Genomic DNA, 20489 nt, shown 5'->3' on the forward strand with positions numbered 1-20489 from the left:
CAGACCTGACAGCCCATGGGTATTAATCTAACAAATCAAATCACATCTAGTTTGGCATCCGGTTTATAAAACCAAACAAGTGAACAATTCCCATCCACTAAAAATTTTCCACAGAATTGTCATGCAAATCTACAAAGATGTCTGACACATTTGTTTTGGTATTAGCTTAACAAGCGAGAAGCAGTTTTCTGAACACTACTTTTAAATCTACCTTTACTGTAGAACTGCTACTGAACATGGTTATACTGAGTACTGAGGATTTGCTCTTGAAGAAATGCCAAGAGATCCACATTTTTTATCACAATATATTTTGTGGTTTCACAAATAAATCTCAGCTGATTGTAACACCTACCTTTGATGCTAACTCCCCAGGTTCCTTTCTTTCTAAAAAACCGGATACTTGAGGAAGCTCATCATTCCTGAGCTCAATACTCCATATATACTGCAACGTTAGCAGTAAATTTCCATAGAAAACCATGAATGGTGAACTGATCATGGCATATTTCCTTCGGTCCCGAATCATCCACAAAGTGCAAGACCAGATTAGTAACACAAAAGTCAACCAGCTGTGATACGTGATACTCCATGCCTTGTGGAAGGAGGAAAGAAAGGAAAAAGTGTTCATGGATACATTCAGGAATAACATGGATGCATATTGCCAGCTACACTTACATTTGTTTCTCTGCTTAGTGCCCATTTTCATGGTCATGAGATTCTCACCCATATTAATCAGCTCCTGGTCCAGATAAAATAAACCCTTTGGAGAACGTGCAGAAAGTGGATTCTTAAGAAGTCCACAGCTGAGGGTGAACCCTGCTTTGTGCTTTAACTGTCCTTTGGTAAAGTTTATAAGCAGACTCATTACACCAAACTAAAAGAGATGGAAAATGCAGACTAACTTTTGGGCACACAAGATCTTCTTGCAAAATTAGCAGCAAAGAATTCAGAATAGGAATAGCAAAACATATTCAATAGCTACTGCATTCAAGGTCTTTGACAGACTTACAAAACTATGCTAACTCCATACTCTTCCAGCATTTTTGGAATCAATTTAAAATGGAAAGTTATGGTATGCACACACTGCACACACCTAACCTGAAGAACATTTAGTTACACAAACCATGGCACACTACTTGAAGTACTCACAGCTACAGAACATTTTCTATAGCTTGCAGAAATCAGTTATTGAAAACTGCTCTATTAAACACTAGGGGAAAAGACGGGGGTTTTTAGTATTTTTGATTAACAATGCATTATTGATTTAGAACTAAATTCAGCTATATATATGCTGTATATATAGGTATAAATGTGGTGTATATATATATAGGTATAACTGTGGAATAACTGTCAATTAAAAATTTTAGATTCCTTTTTAATTTAAATAGAATAGTGTGCTACATTAAGAATATTTCAATCAGTTTAACTCAGTCTGCTTTGAAATGATATCTTTTAAGGGTATGCGAAAGACACTACTATACTACTTCTGTGTCCCCATACAAGAAAATAACTTACACTGAGCTGTCTTTGGCTATGATATAAGTGGAACTTGCATCAGATCACACCATAAATAAATTCATACATGAATCTGGGTCATACAAAATAGGGATATATCACTAAGAAAAAAGCTAGTAGTGTCTCAATATTAAACTACAAGAAAGCTCTTCAAACATATCTTCTCCTTTGAAATTGAGAGATATGACCCTAGAAATGAATTAAAAAGGAAATGCAGATTAAATGAAGCATGTGAGTTTATAAAATAGGAAAAAGAGGCATTATGTCAATATGAAAACAATTACTCGCTAATGTCTCAAAATGCATCATGCCAGCTCCAGATTCTGCTCAGAGTCTGCCTTATTTAGTTCAGAAACTTTTCCTGCTAAAGGACAGCAAATAAAATTTCAAACTTTATGCAAACAAAAAGCAGCCAAGCTAATTTGTTTTACAATTTTTAATGCAAAATTGGGCCAAGAAACTTTATGGTTAATTTCATTATAGTTGAAACTTTTCCAAAACAGTAAAACCAAAACTTGCATTGGCAATATAGAGAGAGATCTAATCATTACGCTGAAAACTTGCTATATTACAGCTCAAGGTATTTGCATCAAGTGGGCTTAAAAGCAAGCAAGAACGTGAGACAGAAAAACAAAGGCAGTAAGTAGAACTTAAAAAAAAACCCAGTAAGTAAGCAAAATCTTGCTTGGCACGAAGTTGTATTTTCCTCGAGACCTTTCTGTGTCAATATAGGAAATCAGTCTTTACAGATCTCTTCTTCTCAGAGAGTAACTGGATGCATGTTTCAACCTGAAATAGGAACTATATTTTTAACATTTACTGTATCACTATGAAATGCTTTAATTTTGTAGTTAAATTTCTCAGTGGAGCAAAAGCATGACAAGCCTGCTTTTGCAGAAGCTTGGGAATCAATAGAAAACTAAGTCCCAGCAGTTTTCTGACATTCAACAGACAACAAAACCCAGGGGTCTCAGTCCCAGAAATGTGATGCTTTACCCAGAACCCCATGTGTTGCCCTATTTATAGCTCTATAACAGGCCTGGGAATTATGCATTAATAACCTAGAATGGACCCAAAATTATGCTGACAACACATTGATATTTTCTAACTCTGATGTAAACACTTAGTGAAAACCAACCAATGAGATTATTTTCAGGAAAACATTGAGGACACATTTATTTGTAAAATTACCAGCATTATTTTTTTTTAATTAACAGGTTTAACTTTTTTGTTGCCAGTACTTACCATCATGGCTATCAGAGCACAAATGTAACTTTGTTTCATGATAAATTGGAACACAGAAACCAGGGCATGTAATTTAACATTTTCTTTTTCCTCCTGAGTAACTTCATCTTCTTCCTCCTCCTCCTCTTCCTTTTCTAAGTAGAAAAAGAAATTATTATTTACAATTCATGCTGGTCTAAAAGTTGTATATGCACTCTCTCCTGGAATGATTTCATTTGTAATCACTCCGATGGCTACTTCTACAGCAATCAGCAAGCTCAAGATGGGAGTGAAAGAAAAATTACATTTTAGCACAGTAAAGCAACAAAAGCCCTGAAGTTACTGTTTTGGTAGGCAAAGTATTTTGTATAGTATATGCCTACAGCCCAGTTTAGAAAATTGTCATATGATCAGCCATCACTGTAAGGCGACCACAATTATACAACTTCAATAGGCCAAAGAGCTTACCAAAATTAAAAATGGTAGAGTCAATGAGTGGAGATACAGAATAAGAAAAAGTATGGGACTAAGGGTAATTCCCAGGCAATTCACTACCTGACACGTCATCCGAAGGCTCCCATTTGTACTGTGGTGTTGAATACATGTCTGCTTTGGCCGGACCATTTTCTAATGGCAGTGCAGGGTGAATGGTGTGATAGTCAGCAGGGTTTCCGTTCACTGTTACCAGCAGCACCTGGCAGAACATCGGAGAGAGGCATTGCATTCAGAGTGGCTTGTAGGAGAATGTGACTCCTACTTCTGTGCTTCACTACTGTTGGATTGCCAGTGTTAACAGAGCTTTACAAGTAATTGCAGTTACTTCCTTCCAAAGAAATTGGTGTGTTGTAGTCATGGTGCAAAAGTAGCACATAACAGCTTCCAAAATTAATTGTTCTTATGTTTTTTATGCTATGTCAATAAAATCACAAATTTGTTCCAGTGAGGTTCTTTAGCGAACAGTAAAATGCTGCTGTAACTTTGAACTTCTGTAAATATTTATTTTAAGAGACTTCAAGGTGTTTTTTTTTTTCAAATTCCCAGAATGTCACATTGCATTAGGTAATACTTCAATTTACACACAAGCAGTCTGAAAAGGAATAAGTGTGGATATACAAGCAAAAGCAATTATGTTACTTCAGTCAGCTGAGCCATAGTAAATTACTGTTTGCATGCTCTTGGCCTGTCCTACCTATGAAATTCAATGGAAAGAACAGTGTAAAGGTGGACTAAATTAACACATCCACAGCTCAGGAAGGCTAAGGATGACTGCATGACCCAGTGCACAAACAGTACTTTGGTGAGCCCATCTTCAGACATCCTGCCTTTCCCAGGTTAAATTGGCATTTTACAGCCACTCTAAGAAAGCATTCTTATATCTCCTATGTTTAAGTTAAAGCTGTAACCAAAAATTCATCCTCCTTCTCAGGCAAACTAATATGTCAAGATTTTCAGACTTTAGTACACATCTAATTATTTCCAGTAGTTACGAAAATAATGGTTATAAATCACTTCCAATTTTAAATTATTAGTAGTAAGATCTACATTTGCTGCCATTAATAAAATCAGCCTCAGTAAGTATTGTTATTGGTGCCGCATTTATGCCACCTGGTAGTCCTAATTCAACACCCTTTCACTGTTTTATTTTTGTGACTTCAATTTCAGGCCTTGTGCTTATTTGGATTTAGGGCTCCAGCAACCACAATCATAAATATCTCTTGTATTGGCAGAAATTCACATGCAATGGGTTACTGATGGTAGTACATGAAGACTGACTTCTGCTTAGACTGTGAGACAGGAGCATATTTTGCCTGTCATTGCACAGGCATGTCTGCACTGTTTCAGAATAGTATCTGGGTTATGTTCAGTTATATTCAGCAGCTACACCACTACACAGGCAGTGAAGCACATTTAGATTTGGCTGTAGCTGCTCCCAAAGTTCATATCATCTAATCTCCATTCTTCTGTGTATGCTGAAGAGAGGGAATGTTTCTGCTTTCAGTCTGCTAGGGTCTATAGCAGTCAAGATAAACGGAACATTTGCTGTCTGTTCAAACAAGGCTTGGATTTTCTGTAATCTGTAAATTGAACTCATATGTGTTGTCAGTCATGCTTTAAGGGCCTCAGCATTTCAACGTCAATGAAAGAAAAAAATACAGCAAGGAAGCTAAATCAAGTTTAAAGATGGCTTGCATTAGAAAGCATATTTTGATATCTTATTTAAACCCAATGAAATAGCAAAGATCGTTTGCCAGTTGGTACTACTATAAGCAATTTAATTTCAAATCATCAATTTTAGGGCTAATTGGTGGTTTCTCAGTGCAATTATTAAGGAAGCAAAAGACAATTATATTTAGGATAATCAAGGTTATAGGGTAAATGGCAAGCTAACCGAAATAAAGAAGTTTTTAAAATGTCATCTAAGGTTTTATCTGTATATATCAATGTAATCTGTATTTACACACATTAAGAAGAATTACAAAATTACAAAGACTAGTAGTATACTAACATCCGATGGCTTGTATTCATCTTGGGTCATTGACAGAAGCTGCAAAAAGCAATGCAAGGACAAATTATTAAAGAAGCATGGCTCAAGCATTAATAAGTCTAATTTTCTGAATACATGCATGCATATTTGCTGACTTTTGCAGACTTGCACTAAGAAATTCAGAAAGAATTCTAAAGAAGCCAGCATAATTTTACACTATGCTCCATAAAATTATATTTAGTGTGCCATAGCATTAAATAACTCTACTGTATGTTTCTGTGAATTATAAACCAAAACTGAGAATGTTGCATTTAAATTTTAGATACTAGGTCAAAGAATTAATCAGTATGGCATTATACTGATTAACTGCTTTCTAATGTCTTTCTAATGATCTAATGCTTAAAAACTCTCTTTAAATGATCTTTAGAATTACTGTAATTATAAAAATACTTGCAATGAAATGTTTATAATAATATAAAATGTGCTACTTCATTCATTTGCCAGCTCATTTACTACTACTATTATTTTGACAGAGCTCTTGGGGCTTGAGTATATGTGGCCTAACAGAGTGTTTGTATATCCCAGATCTGACTGCAACTTGACAAATGAAATTTTGCACTACAGCTGTTGAGGACAGATGGTAGAAAGCTGGACCTTTCCAGGAGCTTTTACATCAACTGCCTTAACTGCCCTCCTATAAATATCCAACAAGGACACCAGTATACTCAGAGGAAGATAAGCTGGCAGCCCCCCCTTTCCAATGACCAAGCTGATTAGTAATTACAAGGCAGATCAAATATTTAGATCAGGATTTGGCACTCTGACAGACTTTCTAGCTGTTTTGCACACAGGTAACAGCCTTATGTCAAAAGCCTGGCCCTAAACTTCTTAAAATGCGGAAGCTGAGAACAGAGAGCATGGTCTTGCTTTACTTCCTTACACCGGTTGTAATTTTTGTTTTATTAAATTTTATAAAATATATTCTTACTCTGCCACACAGCCTTGATATTGTACCTGGTTTATACATTCACATGTGAAGATCTTCTTACTTGCAACCTTTATAATGTTGCTTCCCTTAACTTCAAAATAACTGATACAATTGACTGAAATACAGTTAATGCAGAGACCCTTCCCCCTCCAGCCTTACTTTTCTCTCATCAGTTGTATAGTGGCTTGCATACCACAGACTGCGTCTTCTCTCTGCTGTCATTGGAATTGGGCTGCAGGCTATTTCTTTGTCATCTTCCCTGCTAACAGATTTCTCTTCGTCAGGCATCTGCTAAACAATACAAATGACAAGACTAGTTATAGCTCTCTAAATAACAATCTTAGCAGAGCAATTTAAATTTTCCCCTAATTGATGTTCCCTCTCCAAAATATGTCTTTGAAACGTCTTTTAGTGTCTAATGCACTCAATCTATGATAGATGACTCTTACTGAGATGACACTTTCAGAAATGATGACAGAGCTTTTCTGTAACTGCTAGTTTGTCAATGCCAAGATGTTTCCTGATAGTTACAAGACACCAGAATTACACAGATCTCCGCATACTACCTTAACTTACTATATAGTCATACCGTAACCTAGTGTACAGATGTTTACTTTTTAAGGCAGTGTATTGAATGAAAATTCACTCTTCTCATCTGCCTATACATGTGAAAAGCCAATTCTGCTTCACTGAACAACTGAGGAACTAAAAAAGTCAAAACCTTTTGAGCATATGTATTTACCATTAATGGCTAATCTAACTCACCAATCCACGCCTCAATATGTAACAAAGTAGTCCGTGCTGGTCATCCATCTAGGCTCATCTAGTCTTGCTTCTGAGTCAAGCCATAAAAACATCTGTGTGTGGTCATGCTCACGTGGAGGACAAGATGACTGGAAAAAGCCAATACAGATTTACCAACCCGGTTGCTTTTTATGATGAAACAACTGGCTGAGTGGATGAAGGGACAGTTGTGGATGTCAGCTACCTTGATTTTAACATCTTTGACACACTGTCCCACAACATCTTTGCTGACAAGCTGGTAAGATATGGACTTGACAGATGGACCACAAGATGGGTGGAGAACTAGCTAAGCTGTCTTGCTCAAAGTATGGTAATGGCTCAAGGTGAAAATGGTAGTCAGTCATGAGTGGAGTTCCTCAGGGACTGGCACTAGGTCTGGTACTATTCAGTATCTTCAAAACTATCATCTGGATGGAATTTCACCCACACGAAGTTTGTGAACAGCACTGAACTGGGAGGTGAAGTAGATGGGCCGGAAGAAAGAGCCACCATACATAAATAGGCTAGAGATGGGCCAATAAAAAATGCACAAGGTTTAACAAAGATGAAGTCCTGCATCTGGAATAAACCCACATAACAGTAAAGGCTGTGGACAGAGTGTGTGGGAAGCATTGTGGAATAGGTTCAGGGAGTCCTGGTGCATAGCAAGCTGAACATGAGCCAGCAGTGAACGCCGGCAGCAATGAAGGCAAACATGTCCTGGACTGCATCAGCAAAAGTACTGCCAGCAGATCAAGGGATGTGATTATTCCACTGTACCTGGCAAGTGTCAGGACATACCTGCAATTCAGTTCTGGCATCCCCTGTTCAAGAGAGACATAGAAAATCTGGAGAGGGTCCAGCAAAAAATTGCCAAGATGATTAGAGGGTTGGAGAAGCTGAAGGATGCAGGAATTAGGGGCTTTTTCAGCCTTCCAATACCTAAATTGCAGTTTTACAGAAGACAGAGGTACTCTTATCACAGGGAGGCATGGTTATAGGTCAAGAGGCTAAGGGCATAATTTGCTTCAGGACATTAAAAAAAAAAAAATAAAAAAAATAAATATAAAATCATGATAATAATTAATCACTGACATTGGCTGCCTTTTCTGGAAACATCTAAGACTTGGCCCTGGACAACCTAATCTGAGGCCCTGCTCTCACAAGAAGTTGTACCAGATGATCTCCAGAAGTCCCTTCCAACCTGGACTGTTCTGTGACTCTGTGATTGCCTGTGATCCACATGCTCTATTTCTTCATCTGTGATGGCACTATTACCACTAAATTGAGGAGGACTGTTAATGCACCGCTCTTAGCTCCATCTTAACTCCATGGCCCAGCAGGGGTATAGGGCCTTTCAAATACAGCACAGTGACAAGCAGGAGATCTGGTTAGCTGTACATAAACCATGCTAGCTTACAGCTCCTCTTTGGGCTCCTCCAGACCTCTTCCTGCACTGTTCCTCTTCCTCCAGCAATCTTGAACTTCCCAGCTGAGCTGTCACAAAGCAGCAAAACCTTGCTGTTCACACCAGTGAGAGGAGAAAGCTCAACCATGTGGTGCTAAAGGGAGGAAGCAAGTGCTTTGGAGCCAGCAGGTTGCATGTGAAAGCTGTGTAAGCATCTCCAGTGCAGTGTTGCTCAGCAGGACTCACTGGCCCCAGGATACCATCAGGGAGAGGCTGCCACCACTGAAGTTACTCTGTTCTCGGCTTTGCCCAATTTCTCATTTTGAACCTTAGGCCTTGATTCTACTTATAGTTTTCATTACTGTTTGCCCACTCTACTTCCTTAGTTTTCTGGTTTCTCCTCCCAAGACTTCATGTGGGTTTTAGATTCTTGTCTCTGATGGAAATAATAAGTATTCAAAATTTCAGAGGAAGGTATGCAAGAACATGAACCAAATACTATGGAATAATAATAGCAGTGTCTATTCCACTTTACCATTCATTAATGCCTGGATGTTTTACTCAGAACCAGTAGGAATGGTGAGGACTGAAAGGTAGACTTACCTATGCTTTAAAGTGCTGCTTTATAAACCTGTTTTCTTGTGTGTAAAAGTCTTGTAGTACTAAATATACACACATGTGATTCTAATAAGAAATTAAAAGTGCTCAAGTTGGGTTCTACATTGCTGTTGAACTTACCAAAGCTCAACAAACTTTGAATTACCAAATTCAAAGAATTACCAAATTCAAAGAATTACCAAAACTCTTCTTCCTCGCATCACAATCTCCACTGGAATCAGTTGTTTTGAGTACTGAGTCAAATCCTTATTCGTACAGGTGTAAGGTCTTGCTTCATAAAACAACCCCTATTCAGCCAAGTATACAAGTGCTTGTGGAACCTGGAACCTGGGGCAAGGTGTTACTGACTTCAGTAGGACTTAAGGGTAGGTTCAGGAGCTTTGCTGAGCTGCAGACAAAATATAGACTACACACCAGCTGTAGTAGCATTAATCTGAATTTACCCTGTTAATAACTACAAAACAAGTTAACTAATTGTCAGTTTTTATTTCAGCCTGAATGATCTGTTTGTAAGGACTTAAAATTTTCCTCTTACCTATTTTGTCCTTTCTACTTAGCAGATATTTGCATTTCTGCTTCAGATTAAGTCTTACTAAGTTGACTTCTGGTTTGCAACAAAAATATCCGTGTGTCCTGGTACTTGCTCTTTTACTTAAACTCTATCTACTGCCAACAAAGAGATACCTCATGATGTAAAAGCTAGTTTTTGTCTGAAGATGAGGTGTTTCAAAGGCAAGGTTCCAAATTAGGCTTTTAATGGGAACTAGCTGGTGGTAAGTGTTCCCATTGCTTATGCAAAATCAGCTGATGTAATAGAATAAGAATAAATAGGAATGCTGGGCAGAGGTCTGCAAAGCTACCCATGGGAACAGGACATCCAAACATCCTATGGTTTTGAAACTCTCTCCATTCCAATCCTAATAGTAAGGTCCTATTTTTTAAATCTGGACTTATATAAACAATGGTTATTAATTTAATTTCACTTCTCAGAGGCAATGGTAGCACATTTCACATACAATTATGTATTTATATTTGATTGTAAAAGACCATTCCTAGCCAAACTGTAAGATGAAATAAACTGGCTTTGTGCTTAAAATATTTGTCACTGCCATTTGAAACTTTAATATAAATGTGGACCATAAAAACTGTTTAGCACCAGGGTGACCAAAACAATACCAAAAGACCTAAGATGTAGACAATGATTTTAGTAACATATTTCTAGCCTAAGAGATTATAGGGAAGGGTGGGAAACCTTGTTTTCTCTTTCTCAGAAGAGGAAGAAAAGTCAAAAACCACAGTACTAGTGATGTGATTACAACTTGTGAGAGTCCTTTGACTTGTATAATTCTTTGATATCTTCCACATCTTCCACTACTTGAGCAATTCTCAAGTGCCTCTGAACTCAAACAATTCTAAAAATTCTTTACGAGGACTCTACATTAAACTTCTGTAACTCTGTGATTTCCGTACTATCCCTTACCACTCACTGGACAGAATAAATGGGCCCTATTCATATACTCAGTATTAGCAGTTACAACCATGAGCTAAAATCTCCAGAGGCAGATTGCCTCTTCTTATTTGCAGAGGTAGAATTTCACAAGACTCAATGTTAGAACAAATCAGGATCCAAAATAGCGGACATAAGAAAAGCAAAATTTCCATTGACCACCAAGGGTGTTTTGGATGGGCAAGATCCTTACAGAACCCCACACAGAGACTATACACTGAAATCTCATACTTGCCGTACTTGGACAGACTGGCACACACACAAAAAACTTCACCCTGAAATTCAAGATTTGAAGTGGGCATTGTTCTTGTAAGACTGTTGATCAGCTGCAGTATTCAGAGACAGTCTCAAGAGCATGTGTCTCAGAGACAATTCCTGCTGCAGTCCAGCAGATTCAGTTCACACAAGAAGGAAAAAACACCAAGTCTACATGTCTTACTCTGTTTTTAGAATCTGCTATGTCAGTATTACACTTAGCATATGTACACATTTTTAGGCTGAATAAATATTTCCTTATGCATAATCTATCATACACATTTTGTTCATGAGATTCTTTTGAATAAAATTTCTAAGATGAGCAACTATTTACTGTACATGACAGCAGTATGCAAAGAACAACTGCTTTACACCAAACAGTACATAGCATATTGTCTTTGCCAACCATTCAACTATAGACAGCTTAATGGTGAGACCCTAAATACAGTGTAACTTTGAAATCACTGGGGATTGCAAAGGCAGGTTATGTACTTAGTTCCATAATGAATCAAATGCACCACAAATTCACAAGTCAAAAAACATTTCAATGAAACCTGGAATACAGTAATTTCTGGATTTAAATAATTGAGAATGGAGTCTACCAGAAGAAAGCTAGTAAGAGAAATCTTAGTTACTGATCTATGGAAGCACTAAAGGAAAAACAAAATGCATATGGACAAGAAAAAAAGACGTAAGGAGAAAGTGTGTAAAATATGGTAAATTTTGCAAACCTCAGCATCTCTTTCTAATGACAAATACTTGCATCACAACATTCTGTGTATCAAGGGGAAAAAAAAAAAAGCATTAATGCATGGTATTGTTTTCTTTACAATGTTCTCTTTTTTAAGTGTCCATTTATCTTCAGAGGGAAGCATAATTCTGCTGGCATCTGAAGTTCCCATGGGAGTGCCAAGACTTTGTATTGCCTCTCATGTAGCCATGGGTTCGAGAGACATCAACTTTTCTTCAATAAATATCTTTTGATACTTATTTGCTCTAGCATAGTTGCTTAGAAAGCATTTCTAATTTGACTTGTTTCCAGTCCTCAGAGAGTGATTTTAGTGTTTCATGGAAATACCCATCTCAGACAAGACAAGTAGTCTAAAAGAAAGTGCAGGCAAGTTCACTATAGTTACTCTCTAGTTCCAGGAGGAACTTTCAGGATTCACTCTATCCTGAGACATACAGGCCTATTTCTCTCCACTGAAAAAGCACAGTAACTAACTCAGACCCAGCACCCAGCTTTAAGATGGTGAAAGTTGTATGAAAACAACCTAGGTACTGGAAATGAATTCCCAGAGATGCTGAGATCATACAGCTCCCACTAACTGCATTTCACATGTGGTTACTCCTCTGTGAGCAATTCTTATGATTTTACTACACAGTTTGTGAGATGTGAAGTTTCAGTTACAGCCCCAATGCTAAAATCATATTATTATCTGGAAATCTCAATTTTCATTTAAGGAGAGAAAAAAAGCAAGCTTCCAGCTGCTGCAGCTGCAGAAAAAAAAAAAAATAAAATGAAAAAAACCTTATAAGAACCCAATGCCAGAGGGCACTGGACCACAATCTTGTGACTTCAGAAAAGCCAGTCTTAAGATTTCTGGAAACTTAAGAGATGATTTTATAATAACTCAAGCTGACAGTTCTGGCATCGTTCTACTTCTATTATGAAGCCAAATATATGTAAACCCCAAATATCAGACATCTCAATTAGAGGTGATGTATTTTGTCGTGATGTATTTTGTCTGCCTTTTTAAATGTTAAACTGTTACATTATCCATTACATGAAGAAACACCCTTAAAATAAGAAAACCTTCCTCATCTTTACTTTCTACTATGAACTCCACTAATTCACAGCTCAGTCATGAGTATTTTCATTGTGGTTCACAGCACTGCTAAATCTGAACTCTAAAACTCATGTCAAGCCTCAGATGATCAGGAAATTAAAATAAATGTTTAGGATCATCCTTTTTATACTTCCAGTTTCTAAGCTTTTGGGGTTTTATATTCCTTTTTTCCTTTGAAACAATATGTAAAAATTTACTTTTTGCCTCCTGTTTCTCTCGTTTTTAAATGAAAGTTAGGATTTTCTTTTCATGCAGAGATTCAGGAGGAAAAGTTTTAACAAAATTTTTCTCCAAGTCTGATAAAATTGTGAATCTCCATCTTGTCTTACAGTGGCCTGTGCCAGCCTGTATCCTACTTCAGTTCTGCTAGCCAAGTCCCATGTTTGCCTTTCATTCGATAGCATCTTCATATCGATACTGCCTTTCCAAATCAGAGCAAGCATTATGCTCTGCCATTCCATTCCTTACATAAACAGAACCACTGAGTTTAAGATTAATATCCATGTAGCCCCTGCAAGATCAAACTCTTGGAAACACTTATCAAAAAGAACAAAGTCAAGATACCAGCTTAAACTTGCTGTCTATTGCCCTTAACTTTTCTGAATGTTTGCACCTCTGTTAGAAAATATCTGGACTGGCCAGTCTCACAGGCATTAGTCATTAGTGCTAAAAAAGAGAAGGAATTTACCCTTACGATGGGCTCCTGTAGCCAGAGACGGATAAGAGTTGCGAGGGTGTAGTACATCACCAGTAACAAGATTGGATTAGCATGGTGATACCAATGTAACTCTTGATTTTTGATGATCATCCAAGTGCTTGAGCAGTTTGTCTGAGTAAGAGAAGTGACACCAAACAACCTGTGGATATAAAAAAAAAACAACTAACCAAGTTAGAGAATAAACACCAAATCTTGACAATGCTTAAAAAATACTTTTTTGCACTAATTTCTGCTTACCTATAATAGCAATTGCTCTGTTCAAAAATAGCATTTGCCATCTTATCTAAAATGCAGTGAATATTTTCATTCCACATATTTAGTGAAAAGGAATGGATTTTGCACTTGGGTTTCAACATAAAAAATGGGAGTACAATATTATTACATCTACCATGTCCAATGTGAAAACTTTAAATGACCTGCTCCCTGTAGGCCCAGGGCTACAGAAAAAGGGGGGAGAAAATCTGGCTGCAAGGCCATTTGGCAAATCACAGCAACATGACATTTCAGAGTGATTTAGTAAACTGACATACAACACCATTCCACTCACTCTGCCAGGACAGAGCTGTAAAGTACATCTCCTCGGCACATTGAATAGCTTACTGATTTTTTTTTTTTTTTTTTAAAAAAGCTAATACTATTAATAAATTGGTATCTAATTATGCAAATACTTATAAACATACAGGGCTCCACTAAATTCATAGTTGTTGTGAACAGAGAAGGAAAACATTTGGAAAGACAATCGGTCTGGATGATCAAATAATTGAGAAAATAAAAAGGAAAAAATAATTCCATTATTAGTATTATTGTAGTTGCACTATTAATATCAATAACACGAGATAGTTGACTACTTCTGGAAAAAATGGGATCTCACAATATTTCTATCTAGAAAGAAACTTACGTTGGAAAAAAGGAAAAAAAATCCCTAACATTTTAAACTTAAGACGTTAGATGATTTGTAGGTGTGTTAGATGATGAAATAAAACTTGTAGGAAATCATAATTAATCTGGTTCTTTCCCTGTAAAATATTTTTGCAAGTTCCAAAGCTAGGCATAGAGTTACCAGTAGCATATGTCAGTATTCAGTATAAACAGTTTTGTTCTATTGACAAAGCTTTTTCTTTCACAATGTGTATGAGAGTTTTCAATTTTCACAAGGAATTTGATTCTTGTGATTTGATTCTAAGAGATGTTTAGGGAGAACTATTTCTTGATACAAAAAAAAAATCCCAAACTGTCATTACTCTGAAAGAGTAAAAGAAATACATTAAAACCAAAGTTTTTCTGCTGGGGGATTTAATTGTAAATAGTAAATGTCTAAAAGATTACTTCTTCGTTTACCTAGTAAGATCCAACATGAAAGGGTAAATGAATACAAAGAATGATATTGAACAGAGATGTGCTGCCTGAAATGTGCCCTTTGGATGCTGGAAAGTGAAAAGAATATAAAAAGGGTGGGGTTATACCTGTTCATTCACTGGGGGTTTGTGGCATGGGTATAATACCATTAACTGCCAGAACTAGAGCTCTGTAGCATTTTATTAAGCAGTTTATCATCACTCACTTCTCATTCTGATTGTCAACATGAGCCAGAGGCTATAAACTTTAAGACTTCTCAGAGCTTTTGGGCGGATCCAAGGTTGGAAAAGAAAAAAAAAAGAAAAAAAAAAGATCCGGCATACAAAATAAATTGTTGTAACTTAAAGGAGCTGACAGAGCTGTGTTTGGAGTTGACCCAAATTCAAACTTCCATAGCATCCAAGCACATTCAGGTCTGGTGTTACAGTTTGGCTCCATCTGGCCAAAATTCACGCTGGATTTTATTCTGTTCATATTTCTATCAGCATAGGGGAACATCTTGTTTTGTCTTCTTTCCTCTCTGTCAATGGACTTGTAATTTTTGCCCATTGATTATCAGGGTTGTTGAGTTCCTATTAGTTTCACCTGTTGCCTCTGTTTTACAACACATCTCTCTATCTTTGGTTCATCTTAAGCTTTTCTATGTAAGCACAGTATGAGTCACCCTATTTCAGTTTCATAAACATATCAATCAGAGTGAAATTCAGTTCTTACTGAAGTAAGAAGTCTTTCCATTGACAGTGAATGATGAGTATTTCCTACAGAAACAAGGGAATGTTCCTGAAGGTCTCTGGACCCTTCTGCCAAGCAGATATGACCTTCATATCACATATTCCAGTCCAATAGTATGTTTTATAATATACCATAACCATACAGTCTCAAAAAATTGTGTTTCGCTTTTATCTTCACTGAAAAAAATTTCACTTAATCCTACCAGTTAGGAAATTTTATTGTGTTTCAGCTAAATTCTCATTCTCTTATTTTCATTTGCTTGCTTCAGGTTATCAATACATTATACTACTGGACTTATTCTTCTCCCTTCTGGTTCTGCATTCACCAGATATACATAAGTTAAAATACATCTCTTCACTTTTAGTTGCCACCTGACCAGCAATGTATTTATTTAAGCCATTTCACTTTGTCTCATAAATCACGAATCTAGAGGAACTGCTCCTCATTTCTGAATTCTCCTTGGGTTTTGAGACTTGTTAGTCACAAAGGTACTCTACACTACATTCTCATCTATCATTCAAAATACACTGACATCTTGGGAATGCTGATTCTGTCTGTTCTGGCCTGCAATAAGGCTACAAGTTGCTACTCATTCAATATTCATGTTTCATCATTATCTTCAGTGAGAACTGCTGGTGCGGAACATTTTTCAGAGACACAGAGTCATCTTCTCTTATTCAAAGCTTTTAAATACACAGGAATGACTGCCATAAAATGTATAAGCATTTACAGTAAGCAACATATATTAGGACATTATTCAGTTTTGCATACTTCATTCCACAAAGATTTACATTCAGTATTGACCACGATCAGCTATATTTGTGCCCAACTCTGATCTTAGTGTGACTTCATCTTAATCAACATACATGTATACCATCACTAAAGGTCGAATGAGTTCTAAGTGGGGGAAACCAGCTGCCAAATAAGACAAGTTATGTATGCCTGGATACAGAAGAAAACCAAAACAAATACTGAGAGACTATTTACCAATGGAAATACTTTGCTTTTCAAAAGATTGCATGTAACATCAAAACAAATGGAGGTTTACAAGATATAATAGAATAATCCTTCTATTCTTTCAAAGAAACAAATTTTGTGTTTTTCAAAGTCCTCATCAATATTCTGAAAAACGCATTTCATTAAAAAAAAAAAAAAAGCATATCAGAAATAATTTGGAAAATTTTAGAAATTGTAAAGGACCAAGAGTAACTTGAATGTCCAATCGATTAATGCTGTGAAATAACACAGTGAAAAACAGTTCTTAAAATAAAGGCAGTATCTTTTTGTCCACTTCCTACTCTGTAAGCTTGTTTTCCCAGCAAAGCTTCCTACTGTATCTGTGAATCATCCTTGCGACAGATGTACTTTCATCTTTTGTGACTCTCTGACAAAGCTGTATGCTGTGACCATAAAAAGCCCCCACGTTTTATATTAGTCTACCATGAAAATTCAGAAAAGCAATTTCAGTTTTAATTGAAAACAGAAAAACAAATTCCTTTTGCACACACAGATATTTGACCTAAAGAGCTTCTGAAGTACCCATGTTTTATTACTGCATTATGTACTTTGCTAAAACTTCTCCAGCATGAATTATTTAATCATTACATTAATATAAGAATTTGCATTAGTTATTATCAGTCATGGCATTAAACATGAACAAAAATGGTTACATAAACAAAAAAATTAAGTATATGTCTCTTACAGAATTATCAAACACAGTAATTACAGATCTGGTAGGCCTGTGAATTTTGCCTTGAATAAAAATGATCTGGAACATTTTTATTTGTAAAAATATATTTGTCAGTTCAGATCCTGCTGTGTACTGATGTTTTAGGAGTTGATTTCAGACCAGGATTTGCCTCATAATTTCCAAGGCCAGGAAGAGAAGTAATAATTCTGACTTCCTGCACAATGTAGGACATGCAATAATTCTTGTATTGAACAAATAACTTGTGGTTGAATTACAATTTATAGTTTAGAAAGGCATCCAATCTTGATTTCAATTGATAGCAAATCTTCTACTGCCTTATTTTCTACCACATTTAGTTTCTATTGTAGTTTTGTCTAGATGAGATTTCCAGTTGCTGCATCTTCCTACAACTCTCTGTTCTACTTTACATGCTACTTTTCACTACACAACAGAGCAGGCATTTCTTGTATCTTCTCTGAGCTTGCATGAAGATTACAGTTTGAAGAAAATTTCTGCATCAAGCCACTTCAGAAGCTGCATTTCCTCATTTACGATTACAGGAATCTTTTGCTGATGCCAGTACATATTAGATGGTATCAGAAATGGCATCAGAGACTTCCGTTGTGCTGGGTTGGATTTGGGGAATCCATCTTTGTAAAACTTCTCTCAATTTGTGTTGGATTTTATGAGCTGTCTGCATCATTATTTCATCTGGTTATCTTCTCTTGAATATTTATTTGACTCTCCTCACATGGAAGGAGAGGGGACTGGTGCCTGCACGTCAGGGGTAAGAGAATGGAATATCAAGATTGACTGACATTTGCATAACCGAGCCCTAAAATGGATATGCTAGAAGTGGCCAAACAAGAGAAGAAAAGGGAAAAGGGAAGAGTAAGAGAGGGAGAGTAGGGGAGAGGAGAGAGCAGATAAAGAAACAACAGAGAGAAATTCAACAACAGTAAATCCCCAGAAATGGGGAAAAAAATTAGTCTTTTCAGGTGGGGCATGGGGACAGCAGGTGGTGGTTGTTGTTGTAGAAATACTCTTTTTCTTGGGGAAAGAGGGATGACATACAGGGAGAAAAGGTAAAACTTCATGTTTCACAGGCCAAACCCTGAAGACTAAGATTCACAAAGAAAAGTACTTGACATACTGAAAGGACTATGTCCCAAACTCTAAGCATTGCTTGAAGAGTGAACCTTTTATTCAAACATTGACTTAAAGGAGGTACATGCTCTTGTCAAAGTTGAAAATATCCTGGGGAAAAGAGGGAGGAAGGAGTGGAAGGAATTAAAAAATAAATTAGCATATAGAAAATATAATTCCTATACAGACCTCCTAAAAATCAGGAGTCCCCTGTTCACACAAGCCATCCTGTTGAGTTTTCTGTACTTGGATGGCAGCTACACACAAGTTATGATCCATAAAATTATATCTGTAATGTCTCTTCCAAGGGAATCCTGTGAGCCACGCCACTCCTTCCAGTACATCATTTGGCTGTATGCCCAAAGAAATACATACCATTGGAAAGGGCTCAGCCAGACCCATGGTACCTCCAGGCCCATCCATGCCTTCCAGAAGGTTGTTACTCTCTAGGCTATAGGCTGGGAATTCAGACCACACTGGAGCTAATGCTCCAGGGTATGCTGAACTGACACAACATTTTTAAAGAAATAGCAAAACACAGGGAGGAAAGAGGTGGGAAAGTTGGCTGAAATGCATTAGAGCATCCCAGAGAATTAGGATTAAGATGAGCAGGAGGCATTTGTTTTCACATGGCTTTTTAAGGGGAAAAAAAGAATGAATGGGAAAATTGGCATTCATCTTTCCAAGTCACGTTATTTATGAGATTCCACAGAGAAGGAACTGATCCTTCATGCCTTCTCCTCAGATCAGCAGGACAACTGTATAGGGAGATACTGCAGACACAAACCTCAGTCCACAGCTGGACTAAAGTTATTAAACTTATCCATTTCAAGTGATACAAGCTTTAAAAAGCGTTGCAAATATTTTTAGTGCTTAAAAGCCCTAGACTCTGCTTTGGTTCAGACTTGGATAACTCAGAACTGGCTAACTGGAACTGTGCCATATTAACAATAACACAAAAATTTGATTGTTTGGGTTGAGAAGTATTATGATAAATTTCAGCTTAACAGTTAATAACATTTTTGGAAATATCTGAAATCATAGACTAAGACTGGAAGTGTTTTCCTTCAGAGTGTTGCTATCACAACGCTATAATACAGCATACACACTGTGCATACAGGCTTGGTGGGTAAGTGGATCATTCTAACTTTTGTTTTAATGTCATCATATTTCTCTAGCTCTTTAGCAGATGTCTATGTACTCTTTCTCTACCAAGCCTTGGTTTCTATAGCTTCTATTGGATCAAAGCTCTTTTGGCAATGACAAAACCAGCCCTGGTATATCTCCCAACCTCTTCTGAACATCAGTGACTTTTCTTTCAAAGGAAAACTAATTTCAAACACACATCAATTGCAGGAGAAACCTCATGAAAAAAATATGTAATTTAACACTTGTGTGCTAATATCATTCATATAATGAGGACAGAGAGAAATTATGAGCCATTAATCCAGGAAGCTGTAGAGGAGAAAGGATAGGTTTAAAGGCTGTGAATTATATAAAAGCTTACAAAAAGTGTAAATACAACACAAATCTTAATTCAGAGAGAACCAAACGACCATATAAGTAGCCACAATAAAATAACTTTGCTCTCAGGTGAATTAACAGCTTTAAAAGAGGATGTTAAATAGTGTCTGCTCTATAACTTTTTTTTTTTTTTTTTTTTTTAAGTAACCAGATAATGGAATTTTCTCTGAGACTATGTGACTAGAAGCTGTTAAGTACTGGACATCCATTAAAAATGACCAAACTTCAGATATTCACATACTTCGTATATATGAAATAAAGCAGCTGCCCTGAGGGGACTCTAAGTCTGAACATAAATATTTGTGAGTTATATACCACTTTTCATCCAATAATCAAGCTTTGTACCAACTTTCTATTCCAAAAGCTCATAGTATGCTTTCATTGCCTTAGAGGCAATAATTCTTCACTGTTATCACTAATAGTAGATGTGGGTCTATTAATCTCTTGTTTACTGAGACAAAGCCCATCTTCAAAAGCCTCACATGAAGATGATTTATTCTATCAGTGGGTTTCCTCTTTGGATTCCCAAACTGTTTCATTACCCATGACACAGATCAGATGTCCTGAGTTTCTGATGAGCATTCACATTGATGTTGCTCTTTTCAGAATATAAATGAGCTAGAAAAATAGCAATGTTGCTGTAGCTTTTGGGGATCTTTGCTGGGACTTCCAGAGGTGAGATAAAGAAAGTGC

The 20489-nt window shown here is 36.7% G+C and overlaps 1 protein-coding gene across 9 annotated transcripts in view; it reads right to left on the minus strand.

Moving 5' to 3' along the window:
- PIEZO2 (piezo type mechanosensitive ion channel component 2) overlaps positions 1-20489 on the minus strand; it is a 314600-nt gene that overhangs the window by 92048 nt on the left and 202063 nt on the right. For 6 of the 9 annotated variants that reach the window (XM_074899239.1, XM_074899235.1, XM_074899238.1 and 3 more), the window contains exons 8-13: positions 13319-13487; positions 6369-6500; positions 5243-5281; positions 3292-3430; positions 2758-2891; positions 353-589 (exon numbers count right to left, since the gene is read on the minus strand). In XM_074899239.1, the coding sequence (XP_074755340.1) occupies positions 353-589; positions 2758-2891; positions 3292-3430; positions 5243-5281; positions 6369-6500; positions 13319-13487 (850 nt within the window). Of the gene's footprint in view, positions 1-352; positions 590-2757; positions 2892-3288; positions 3431-5242; positions 5282-6368; positions 6501-13318; positions 13488-20489 lie in introns of all 9 variants that reach the window. The other 3 variants (XM_074899237.1, XM_074899233.1, XM_074899236.1) reach the window with 3 other exon arrangements.

The sequence above is a fragment of the Athene noctua genome, chromosome 2 (genome assembly GCF_965140245.1).
Source record: "Athene noctua chromosome 2, bAthNoc1.hap1.1, whole genome shotgun sequence".
In the NCBI taxonomy this organism is placed as follows: domain Eukaryota; kingdom Metazoa; phylum Chordata; class Aves; order Strigiformes; family Strigidae; genus Athene; species Athene noctua.